Source organism: Sinocyclocheilus anshuiensis, unplaced genomic scaffold (genome assembly GCF_001515605.1).
Source record: "Sinocyclocheilus anshuiensis isolate Anshui unplaced genomic scaffold, SAMN03320099.WGS_v1.1 scaffold1081, whole genome shotgun sequence".
Lineage (NCBI taxonomy): Eukaryota > Metazoa > Chordata > Actinopteri > Cypriniformes > Cyprinidae > Sinocyclocheilus > Sinocyclocheilus anshuiensis.
In genome coordinates, this window is record NW_015555831.1 from 700,906 (window position 1) to 713,982 (window position 13,077).

At 33.0% G+C, this 13,077-nt stretch overlaps 1 protein-coding gene across 2 annotated transcripts in view; it reads right to left on the bottom strand.

Annotated features, from left to right (window-relative positions):
- LOC107675396 (structural maintenance of chromosomes flexible hinge domain-containing protein 1-like) overlaps positions 1–13,077 on the bottom strand; it is a 59,131-nt gene that overhangs the window by 4,342 nt on the left and 41,712 nt on the right. For both annotated transcript variants that reach the window (XM_016469706.1, XM_016469707.1), the window contains 12 exons: positions 12,839–12,900; positions 12,336–12,423; positions 12,105–12,236; positions 11,728–11,874; positions 9,333–9,459; positions 7,477–7,596; positions 7,286–7,371; positions 7,073–7,195; positions 5,415–5,596; positions 4,166–4,275; positions 418–488; positions 159–333 (listed from right to left, as the gene is read on the bottom strand). In XM_016469706.1, coding sequence (XP_016325192.1) covers positions 159–333; positions 418–488; positions 4,166–4,275; positions 5,415–5,596; positions 7,073–7,195; positions 7,286–7,371; positions 7,477–7,596; positions 9,333–9,459; positions 11,728–11,874; positions 12,105–12,236; positions 12,336–12,423; positions 12,839–12,900 — 1,423 coding nt within the window. The remainder of the gene's footprint in view (positions 1–158; positions 334–417; positions 489–4,165; positions 4,276–5,414; positions 5,597–7,072; positions 7,196–7,285; positions 7,372–7,476; positions 7,597–9,332; positions 9,460–11,727; positions 11,875–12,104; positions 12,237–12,335; positions 12,424–12,838; positions 12,901–13,077) is intronic.

The following is a 13,077-nucleotide window of genomic DNA, read 5'->3' on the forward strand; positions in this document are numbered from 1 at the left end:
TATATATATATATATATATTTATTGACATTTTTAAATTGTTAATCTAAACTGTTAATCTTAAAAGGAGAGAGATTAGTTACTAGTTACATAAAGTATCTCAGATCATTCATAGAGTAAAAACCTTCCATTGCACCAAGAGATGCAGTATGTTTGTTACCCATCTGATGCTGTGTGCGGTTGTACTCTTTGGGTAATGGCGCTCCAAACACTTGTCCTCGAAGTTTCTCAATGGATGGAGCCTTGTTCTGCAGTCCTCCGAACTTCCCGTTGCTGCGTATCCGCTCGCCCTGACGCGTTAAGAGCGTGGGGCACTGCATCTTATTCTGAACCACCTACCAAACATACACGTTTATATGCATGTTTGCTGTAAATACTTGAAAATTCTTCATCACAAACACATACACTCAGTGTCTTACCCCCCGACGATAATGATTAGCAGAATCCAAGTCATCAATTAGTATGGTGTCTCCAAGAAGACTTGCAAAAACTGAAAAAGAGTCAGAACACGTCAGTCCCCCTTGTAGTTTGAATGTTTGCCCTGATCATACTCATAAAATAATGCACTGCCAACATCCGCAGGCTGCAAAATGTTTCATGCATGATTCATGCAAGATGATTTTTTAATCCAAAAAACACACACACAGACACAGACACACACACACGCACACGCACACAGACACATATGCACACAAACACAGACACGCACACAAACACGCACGCGCACACACACACACACACACACACACACACACACATTTGAATACTGCCAATGTCGCCTCTGCCAGGATACTTCCATTCCATCATTATATTACATCATTCCATGACGTCGGAAGCAATGGTCTGAAGTGTAAAGCCTCTTCATGATGGATTTGTTTCTTACAAACATGCAGCTTTTCATTTCACAAGATGTTAATTGATGGACTGGCGACATGTGGATTACTTGTGGATAGGGCTGGGCGATATGCTCAAAAAATCATCATGATAAAATTTTTCATATCAGTCGATATCGATAATTATCACGATAAATTTCAAATCTTTATTTCTTTCGAATTTAAAGGCAGATCTTTGCTCCTAAGAGCAAGTTGTAGAAACCAGACGGTTGATTGTGGTTTTAAACTGTTCTTTATGGTCAGAACATGACAAACACTTCACATTTTTGAATTCTTTACACTTTTCCAGTCATTTTTCCTTAACAAAATAAATATCTTAATACAAAAATGAATTTCTTAGTTTCTGCATGTTCTAATGAGTGATATTGTTTCAAAACATGAAACAGGTTTGTGTTGCCTGAATTCAATGACTCCTATCTTCAGCACAGTTTGCAGTGCAGGCTGCAATATTAATAATTTTAAATTTTTTGAATGATCAAAAACAGTAACATCTGTAAAATTTGTAACAACCTCATTTTTATATGGTGAAACTGAATTATTCTGACTGTTTGAGTTTTATTAACATTAACCATTGGTTTTTCATAGTAGCCTACATTTAGATCATGATAACAACAGTTAAAACCACACATATAGCGCCTCAATACCAAGGTAAAAATGTAACTATATGGTTTCTATTGTATGAAAAACAGTAGTCTAAATACTTTTGCACAGATGCTAAAGCTTAATCAACAAATACTGTAATTATATTCCAATAGTTAATGCACTTAATACACATCTACATTAATAATATAATAAGATCGAGACTCATCAGCAAGTAATGCATCTGCTCTAGTTATCGTTTTACATGCTGTTTACAGTTTACTATTGTCCTCTTTTTAGAGCTGCTTTACAGCAGAATTGAATTTGGTTTGCATTATTGATACACTATTTTCCTGTCTAACACTGTAAAGCTGCTTTGACACAATCTGTATTGTATAAAGTGCTATATAAATAAAGGTGACGGCATGCAACAGTTTATTTCACAATTGAATCAGGATGCATTTACTTAAGAAGCAAAATGACATAATAATAAGTCTCGTTTTCTGAAGAAAAAAAATCGAATTTTTGTTAGTTTTTGCTTAAAACAAGAAAAAATATCTGCCAATGGGATAATAAAAATAATCTTAATTCATAGGCAAAACAAGATAATTTTTCTTGCCCCATTGGCAGATATTTTTCCTTGTTTTAAGCAAAAACTAACAAAATTTTGTTAAAAATTCTAAGTAAGAAAAGCATTTTTGCAGTGTATTATCAATCAATTATTATATTAATTAAACAACATATAAAAAGATCTTAAGTGTCTTAATTGTTTAGATTTTTATAATACATTGGCATGTGTTTGCGGCGTAAAATGGGTCGATTTTCGCACTGGTCTGAACAGAAACAGCAGACAGACTTATTGAAAAATGCAAATTCATTCTCTGCCAGCAGGAGGCGCTTTCGGAACGGCAGAAATATAACTGATTCCTGGTAACAGCAGTAAACAAAGCAGCGCAGCACTGGACTCTGAAACATGCAGCGCTCGTGTTTATTTAATCAAATCATAGCCTTCTGTATTGTATAAAGTGCTATATAAATAAAGGTGACGGCATGCAACAGTTTATTTCACAATGCATGTGAAGCTACTCCGTAAGTGTTGCTCTCAAACTCCAAATACTCATTCAAACAGGTAATTCATGCTCTGAGTATTTTCCGTCAAATGGGAATGATAAATGTTTGATAAATAAAATGGATGGAATAGTTTTGGAAGTGCAGCAGGGGCATCAATTGCGTATGGCGGGATATGACAGCTGTAAACGCCAAAGAATTTATTACAGGGTACCTGCAGGATTTTTTAAATCAAATGTAAGACTTTAAGACCCTTTTAACACCTGCACAAATAAAATTAATACCATATGAGCGGAGTAGAGCAATGTCTATGGTAACATACTAAACTGTAAAATGACTGTAAAAATCATGATTTACAGTTCAGATACAGGTTTTCACAAAAACAAAAAGTTTTATAAAATGGTAAACTTCACATTTCAGCCATTAAACCATATTTAAGAAAATGTTAGTTTTTGCTTAAAACAAGAAAAAATATCTGCCAATGGGATAATAAAAATAATCTTAATTCATAGGCAAAACAAGATAATTTTTCTTGCCCCATTGGCAGATATTTTTCCTTGTTTTAAGCAAAAACTAACAAAATTTTGTTAAAAATTCTAAGTAAGAAAAGCATTTTTGCAGTGTATTATCAATCAATTATTATATTAATTAAACAACATATAAAAAGATCTTAAGTGTCTTAATTGTTTAGATTTTTATAATACATTGGCATGTGTTTGCGGCGTAAAATGGGTCGATTTTCGCACTGGTCTGAACAGAAACAGCAGACAGACTTATTGAAAAATGCAAATTCATTCTCTGCCAGCAGGAGGCGCTTTCGGAACGGCAGAAATAATTTAAGACTTTTTAAGACCTTTTTAACACCCTGCACAAATAAAAGTAATACCATATGAGCAGGGTAGAGCAATGTCTATGGTAACATACTAAACTGTAAAATGACTGTAAAAATCATGATTTACAGGTTTTCACAAAAACAAAAAGTTTTATAAAATGGTAAACTTCACATTTCAGCCATTAAACCATATTTAAGAAAAGGGATGAGTCAAAAGTTTCAATTATATTAATTTAAACAATCACACTGCAAAAAAATGATGTACTTAGTGTTTTTTTCTTGTTTAGCAGGAGGCGCTTTCGGAACGGCAGAAATATAACTGATTCCTGGTAACAGCAGTAAACAAAGCAGCGCAGCACTGGACTCTGAAACATGCAGCGCTCGTGTTTATTTAATCAAATCATAGCCTTTTGAAGTTTAATCGTCACATTAAGCCGTATCTCAATTCTTGTCTTACCGTTCCCAAATTTAAGACCACCTGAAATCATTTCTTTTACAATTTAGACTTTGTATGGCCTTAAATTTGATACAACTAAATTTAAGACTTTTTAAGGAACCGCGGAATCCCTGTATTATAAATAACAGAATTGAGTTTTAAATTGTTACATTAGTTAGTAAATTAAACCATTTTCATAATTTAAAAAGAAAAGAATAATATATTGAGTTAAATAGGCTATAACAACTAATAATAACTCGTGAATGAGAAATCATTCTGGGTGTCAACTGACAACCGAAGCACAACAGAGATATTAAATACACAAATACTTTCTGGGAGATTTTGTGCTCTTGGCTTACCTTTATTGCAGCTTTCTACGTGCTCAGGAAAAATGAGTATATCTTTGACAAACACAGGATTACCAATGGGTTGGAAGAGAAGCATGCCATTCCTGATGTGAGGCAGAGGCCTAAGACACATGAAAAAACATGCATAGAAAAAAGCATACAGCTGCGACAAAATAAACATACTCAGTTAAAGGGTTAATTCCTTCAGTGTGATCACGTCTAACTCTGACACGTGCAGCTAGGAAAACATGACAGCATGACACAACACACCAGATGATATTGTGAAGAACGCTGGCAACCAGACAGTTGCTGGTAGCCATTGACTTCCAAGTATTTTATCCCCCTACTACAAAAGTCAATGGCTACCAGCAACTATTTGCTTGCCAGCGTTCTTCACAATGACTTCTTTTGTGCTCAACAGAAGAAAGAAATTCATACAGGCTTAGGTGAGTAAATGATGACAGGATTTAAATTTTCGGATGAACTATCCCTTTAAGGCTACTCTCAGAAAAAAAAGTAACTGTAAAAAGTGTCACTACATATGAAACTGAACAAACGTGCAAAACAATTCATTCTGAGAGCAGAAGTCAGCTATTTCAATGCATATTACTAATCAAAAATTAAGTTTTGATATATTTACAGTAGGAAATTTACAAAATGTCTTCATGGAACATGATCTTTACTTAATATCCTAACGATTTTTGGCATAAAAGAAAAATCAATAATTTTGACCCATACAATGTATTTTTGGCTATTGCTAGAAATATACCCCAGCGACTTAAGACACAAATATCACATATATCATAGGCATTCAGCAAACGTGCAGTTACATAATTTTGGCAGGAAATGAAAATTCACCCTATTTATTTTCATGCATGTTACAGATCGTATTGTGAGTGAATTTATCCAAGCAAATGTTTCTGTTTTTTGACCTCATCATTTTTTTTAATTAAAACATCATAACTTCCGGTGACGTGACAGACATCTCTCTGGTGACGCATGCCGGAAACTTGGGTAGATCTTCTCTTGTAATTTCACTATTTTCTTCTCTTCTACGTTATATTTAGTGCTTTAACATAACAACCTGATACAATAGATTGTGTTTTTGTGTAACCTGATGTACTAAAATAACTAAAACAACATTTTTTATAGACATTAAAAAATAAAAATTACTAATACCTTTATTAAAATAAAAATATGAAAAAATAAAAACGAATTCAAAATATTAATAAAGGCTATGTGCGACAGCATGCATGAGTACCTGTCATTTGGTCTCCAGAAGACCGTCTCGAGGGGAATGACTTGTTGTCGTCCTTGCGTATCATCATAGATTCTCTTGGCAGCAGATGTAGTTTCAGTAACCACACAGTCCATGTCACCCAGAATATGCCAAGAGATCACCTTCGCTGCATCATCATCCTCCACCTGTGCCAGATGACCCACCTGCAAATCATCACACACAAAATCATCAACATCAACTAATATCTTCGAAAGAGTCCTCTGATTCTCACAGCGCTTCTCAACCTTTCTGGATAAACGTCCCCTTCATTCCCAGTTTGCCTATAAACCTTAAGCACAAAACTCTATATTTGTGTTATATGCTTAATTCGCTCCATGCAACTTTCATAGATTACCGTATTTTTAGATTTCATTATTTGGTTAATAAATCCAACAGGATTATGCATCATGAATGTGATGTTCTGCAAGATAGATGCATGCCATTTTTAATAACACAACATTCATTACAAGTTTTACATGGGTAACAAATGTCATATGCATTTAAGATATTCAAATAATTTTGTTGTTTTATTCCTTGTTCAGTGACTCTTAAACTGCATTGGGTTCAAGATTGTATGCCTTTAAATAAAGAGCTTGGAGCAACGGAATAAAGTGCTTGAAAACCATGCTTCATCGTCACCCACGTATAGGAGACCATTTCCTCCACATTTCGGGAAAAAAATATGATTTGGTAAATCAAAAATTCAAAATTATGATATAATTTACTTTATACTAGATTTTACTTTTTGTTTTGCTGTTTTACTTCATAGTTTCTACTTTTGTCATTATTTCAGCTTGGTCAATTATGACATTATGATTAATGTCATAATTGACATTATATATCAGTTTTGACTTTTGTCATAAGGATTTATGTCATAATTTTTTACTTATGTCATAAATAAAACTGAGTTTTTGTCAATGACTTTTGATAATTATGACTTTTATGTAAATTCCAACTTTGTCATGACTTTGACTTATGTCATAATGACTTGTCATAATTTCGATCTTTTATGTCAATTTAAACTTCTTGTCATAATTATGAGTTAGTTATAATTATGACATTTTGTCAGTTTTTACTTATGTCATAACTTTGACTTTTTATGTCATAATTATCACATTTTATGTCAATTTCAACTTTTAGTATGCCATAATTATTGACTTATGTCATAATGACTTAGTATGTCATTATTTCGACTTTTTGTCATAATAATGACATTTTATGTCAATTTCAACGTATGTCATAATATCAATATTTTATGACATAATTGTGACTTAATATTCCACTTTTTGTCGTAATGACGTATGTCATTATTTTGACTTTTTATGTCATAATTCTGCTTTTCCAAAGCATGATATTTGTACTTAGGAGGCAGAAATGGCTTTCCATTCACAACAGCTAGTTTAATCTCTCTGAATAAATGTGTCATTAAACACTGAACCTCCTCTATAGGTCACTCTGATAGCACTCCATCATATGCATAACACATGTTAACAGGCCAGTGTTGGCCTTTCAATAAGCATGAAACTTTTCTTCAAGTACTGATCGGGATGCAATGCATTTCCAAGACTCCTTTCACCCTGCTGACTTGTGACTGGATCACCTGATGCAAACACGAATACATACAAAAATCAATGGCACACCTTTCCCAGAACCTTTGGGCTGCCTTTGAAAGGGTCAGGAATGCTGCATTTACGCCGAGGCTGATTCTCCATTTTGGTCAAAATTGCTTTCTTGCCATTTATAACTTTGTCTATTGCTGATACCTGGACAGATACACAAACAGAGACAAAAACATATGTGATTGCTGAAATTAAATGCATGCTTCTACAAAGAGCAAACAGCAATAGACTCACCATGGTTAGTTCGGAGATGTTGAAACCACTTTTTTGGAGCTCTGCTTTGAACTCATTTAGTTTGTGAGTCGCATCTTGCAGCTGACCTGTAGACACAAGCAAATATAAGTCAGACATGATCTTGAGCAAAAATAAATGAATAACAAATAAACACACATTTAACTAACTAAAATAAAATACGCAGTGCCTACATTCAAGTTCAGATTTCAGTTGTTTACTGGTTTCAAAGACTTCCCGGTACATCAAAACGGTTTGGGAAAGGCGATCTTTCTTCTTACTGAGAGTCACAATGACTTTCTGATGTTCTGCATCTGAAAGAGATCAAAATATCAAAAAATATGAAAATATGATTAAAAAAATGATTGCTGTACACCCCCATTACACTCCCTAAATAACAATAAATATCATATTAGTTTGACAAATTAAGACACTTAGTATTTAGTAAGCGTTTAAAGGAATAGTCACCCAAAAACGAAATTCTACAGTCCGTCAAAGATGTAGTTTGTTTCTTCATCAGATTTGGAGAAATGTAGCATTGCATCACTTGCTCAGCACTGGATGCTCTGCAGTGAATGGGTGCCGTCAGAATGAGAGTCCAAACAGCTGATAAAAACATCACAATAATCCACACCACTCCAGTCCATCAGTTAACGTCTTGTGAAGCGAAAAGCTGCATGTTTGTGAGAAATAAATCCATCAAGGCGTTTTAATTTTAAACCATTGCTTCTATCCAAAATACCCATAATCCATAATAACACTTCCTGCAGTGAAATAGTTCATCTCCTGTTGTCTCTCACATCAAAATCCACCCACATATTTTTTTAGAGCTTTTTTGGCTATTAAACAGTGCTTGATCTGTGCACATTTCTCTGCTGATTCAGACCAGATGACTTTTTCACTGGAGAAAGCAATATTATGGATAGACTCGCATTTGGTTTCAAGTTAAAATATCTTAATGATGGATTTGTTTCTTACAAACACACAGCTTTTCTCTTCACAAGATGTTAACTGATGGACTGGAGTGGTGTGGATTACTTGTGGATTATTGTGATGTTTCCGCTGTTTGCACTCTCATTCTGACGGCACCCATTCACTGCAGAGGATCCACTGGTGAGCAACTGATGCAATGCTACATTTCTCCAAATCTGATGAAGAAACAAACTGCGTTAAAGAAGATGTGCTGTTCCGAACTAGAAGCGCTTTTCATTAACTGTAAGCCGTTCTATTCGCCGCGGGAGTTTCACTCGTTCATTCTCGTGAGTTAGTTTCTTTCCCCAGGCAATCTACCACATGAACAGTTAATGTTCTCCCATTGTGCAATTAAAGTACAGTATGTGCAATAACCTTATAGCTACATTTCTACAAATCTGATGAAGAAACAAACTCATCTACATCTTGGATGGACTGAGGGTGAGCACATTTTCAGCAAATGATAATTTTTGTGTGAACATTTCCTTTGCTGTAGTTTCGCAAAATTATGATCCTATAGTGACATTCATAGGTGCCCAACTTGAAAATACAATCACTGGACTTCACGATATAATGCATGCCACACAGTGAAATCTCACTGGTCCAAAATTCAAATCAAGTCAAGTCTTACACTTTATTTGTATAGCGCTTTCCACAATATGCACTGTTTGTTTATAACATCTTAATATCTTCATGACTTATAGTCGCATTTAGCAGATTAGAGCTGGATGATAAAACAGTTGACGTTTTGCCATGATATAAACAATCAAGCAGTTTAGATTTGCTATATAGCACATATCACTTTATGTGCGTATACTGTATGTATGCAAATAAAGCTGGATAGACTTATATTTTCTACTTTCTATATAGAACTGTGATAATTCCACTACATATTAAACAAATATTGCTTTTCACATATGATACACTGCATTTGATTTTGACATGGATTTAGTTGCTTTCTTATCTTATTTAGTATAGATTTTATTCTAATTTTATTATAATATGGACTGAATTTGATTGGTTAACTGTGACAGTCAATAAGTAACTGATATTGGTTTGTGTGTGTCTGCCTACTAACCGTTGCAGAATCTGAAAGGCAGGCTGTATGCAGCGATGGTAACACTAGTCTGCCGAATCTCAGGATTGAACTGAAGGATGTACTCGGCTCCATCTACACCGGGACTGTTCTCCAAAAGTGCCAAATCCTACGGGACACAAACAATAACTCCCATTTACCCACAATAACAAGTTCTTCATTTAAACTGGAGTTCCTGAATGCAGTTTTGGTGAACCCATAGAAAGAGCATGCATAAAAAAAAAGAAAGAATTTTACATATTTATGCATTTGAAAGATGGTTTTATCTTCATGCATTTTTTTTATATTTTAAGCTTTTTGTATCTTCATGCATTTTTAACTCATTGACTGCTAGTGCAATGCTCTACTGTTTATGACACCTTTTTTTTGTACCAGTCCATTTTGTCATTTTTTTTTTCAGTTAACTTGCACAAATCTCTCTGAAACTGGAACCGTGTTTCTCTGCAGTTGTGTATTCTGTATACATGTGTATACATCTGAAAAGCTTACATTTGTGTGTATGTGCAACTGCTGAATGCCGCACATAATTGAAAAAAGGGGTCTATAACTTCAGTATGTGAGCTATAACATGCAAAATAAAAATTAAGAGTTTCTTTTTTTTATATTTTAAGCTTTTTGTATCTTCATGCATTTTTAACTCATTGACTGCTAGTGCAATGCTCTACTGTTTATGACACCTTTTTTTTGTACCAGTCCATTTTGTCATTTTTTTTTTCAGTTAACTTGCACAAATCTCTCTGAAACTGGAACCGTGTTTCTCTGCAGTTGTGTATTCTGTATACATGTGTATACATCTGAAAAGCTTACATTTGTGTGTATGTGCAACTGCTGAATGCCGCACATAATTGAAAAAAGGGGTCTATAACTTCAGTATGTGAGCTATAACATGCAAAATAAAAATTAAGAGTTTCTCTGTCCTGTTGTTGTAAAAATTATAATATTTACAGATGCATGATATTGGATTTTGCCGATATCCGATATTTTTCAACTCATTTTGGCCAATACCGATATGTTTTCTTTTGTTTGGAAACAACAAGTCTCTCATGGACAGAGATTATAAACAAATTATTTTTCAGTTTGGTTAGTTTTTAACAAAAACTTCATTTTGAGAATTAAATAAACAATAAGGTTCTTTTATAATGAGAGGACACTGAAAGCTTTGAAAATAACTATAAAGCATTCCTTAACATTTTATTTGAATATTTAACATTTGTAGATTGTCTATAGCAAAAGAGTTGTACAAATTCTGAAAATCTTTTAGAGCTCCTTGTATTTAAGTTTTCATAATCCGTTTAAAAGAAAAAACATATTACACATGAATAAATCTGTATATATATATATATCAATTATTTAATTTACAAGTGTCTTGTTTGTGATTTTTATTCATGTAAGCTATACCTAGATGGGCATTATGTTTGCTTCAAAAATGCGCACACAGCTGGCGTGATCTTATCGCTATCACACCCTGAGCACATGTGAGTCACTCATCTTATCGGTAAGGCATATCGGCATCATTTTTCATTCGATGCCGATATTTGCATTTTAAGCCATTATCGGCCGATTTCGATAACGTTCCGATAATATCGTGCATAATATTATAAACAAATTATCACAATAATACATTTAATATGAACGTTTTTTTTAACAAATCAATGTTTTAAACCATATTTTATTTATATTTCCTCAAATTACCCAAGGAAGCTGAACTAAAGTTGAATTTATCAACATTGACAACAATAACAGTGTTGTTACTGTTAACTAAAACTACTAAATATAATTTTCATTATTTGAATAAAATATTTCTATTTAGCTTTAATTTATTTTATTTAGTTGTAGTTTTAGTAATTTTATATGCTTACATTCCGATAATATCGTGCATAATATTATAAACAAATTATCACAATAATAAATTTAATATGAACGTTTTTTTTTAACAAATCAGTGTTTTAAACCATATTTTATTTATATTTCCTCAAATTACCCAAGGAAGCTGAACTAAAGTTGAATTTATCAACATTGACAACAATAACAGTGTTGTTACTGTTAACTAAAACTACTAAATATAATTTTCATTATTTGAATAAAATATTTCTATTTAGCTTTAATTTATTTTATGTAGTTGTAGTTTTAGTAATTTTATATGCTTGTCATTTTTCTTTTTAAAAATATTTATATTATTTTTTTTATTTAGCTTTATTTTTAGAAAAGAAAACTAATAAAAAAAAACAAAAGCACATAAAATTACCATATTTAAAATTAAGGTAAAAATCTAAATAATAAAATATAAAAGCTAATTCAAAATATAACTAAATCCTATAATAGTATATGAATAATACTAAAATAACACTGACACAAACAAAAGAAAGCAAACACTCACAGTAATGAGAGTCTGCCCGTTAGTGAGGCTGTATGACACACTTGTTTCTCCATTCTCAAACAAAGGAAGCACCACATCTCCTGTGCCTTTAACTGTAACAATCACTTTTCCATCTAAACCCTCACCAGCAGCGTTACTGTATTGGTCCTGCAAAGTAAGAAACAAAGTATTTGATCTAAATGTTATTGAGAATTCAGAAATTACAGGAAAAAAGTGCATTGTGCAGAAATACATTGCATGAATGCTGCAAATAAATCAGCAGATATAAAAAAAAAAAGATACAGGTGGTGTTAAGCACCGCATGAAGCCCAAAGTTAACTCTGTTGACTGTAAACATGCAACCATCATCTCCATCTCTAGCAGCGACTGAAACTCACCATGATCTTCAGATTCAAGCTGTCTAGCAGTGTGCGATTGGCCCGAATGTTACTATTGGACACAACAGGAGTTAAAGGTGGAGTCTCGGGGGCTAATTTCACAGCTTTATTGGGAACGACATTTAGTAGAATCTAAAACGGAAACACAAATATGAATCCTAAAGTAAGCAACAGGAAATAAAAGCACCACATACAATAAATTGGACAAAATAATTTTGTGTGTGTTTTCACCTGCTTGCTCCACAGATGTTTGGTTTTGTCCAAAGCCAAAACAAACTGGACAACATACTGCCCTGCAAGCTCTGGAATCTGCTTATCCCTGAAAAAGACATCCGCATTCGATTGAAACAAAAACACATGGGTCAAAACCAAAAATAACGTCCCAAAATAATAAATTTGTATTAAAAATAATACATTTATTAATACGTTTATTAATATTTATTAATACATTTATTCAAAATAAATAAATATATTTAAAATAATAAATCAAGGAATTATATATAATAACAAATCTAATATATACAGTATATATATATATATATATATAATTCCTTGATTTTTCTATGGCTCATGTTTAAACAGCGGAAATGCAAGACATTTCTGAGAGAATCAGCAGCATTGGCAGACAAAGGCTTTTCAAATTCAAAACTGCTTTACAGTTTTTAAGAAATGAAAGATATAAAATACTTTGATGTTTTTATTTCAGAGGTATTTTGCTCTATTGTCTCTATTACCTGAAGCAGAAGCAGTCGTCCTTCTCTGTGTGTTTGCGTTTACTACACTTCAGAGTCGAGGCCTAAGTTAAAACACAAAACATGCTTCAAAATCCTGTTTCACATGATGTATTCTCCTTCTACACCATATCACAACTGCCATATAATTCAAGTCTTATCAAAACTGCAATTTGTTTGACCAAAAATACTTGTTGCTTTATTTATTTATTTTTTTACAACATAATGTAATAAGTACATTA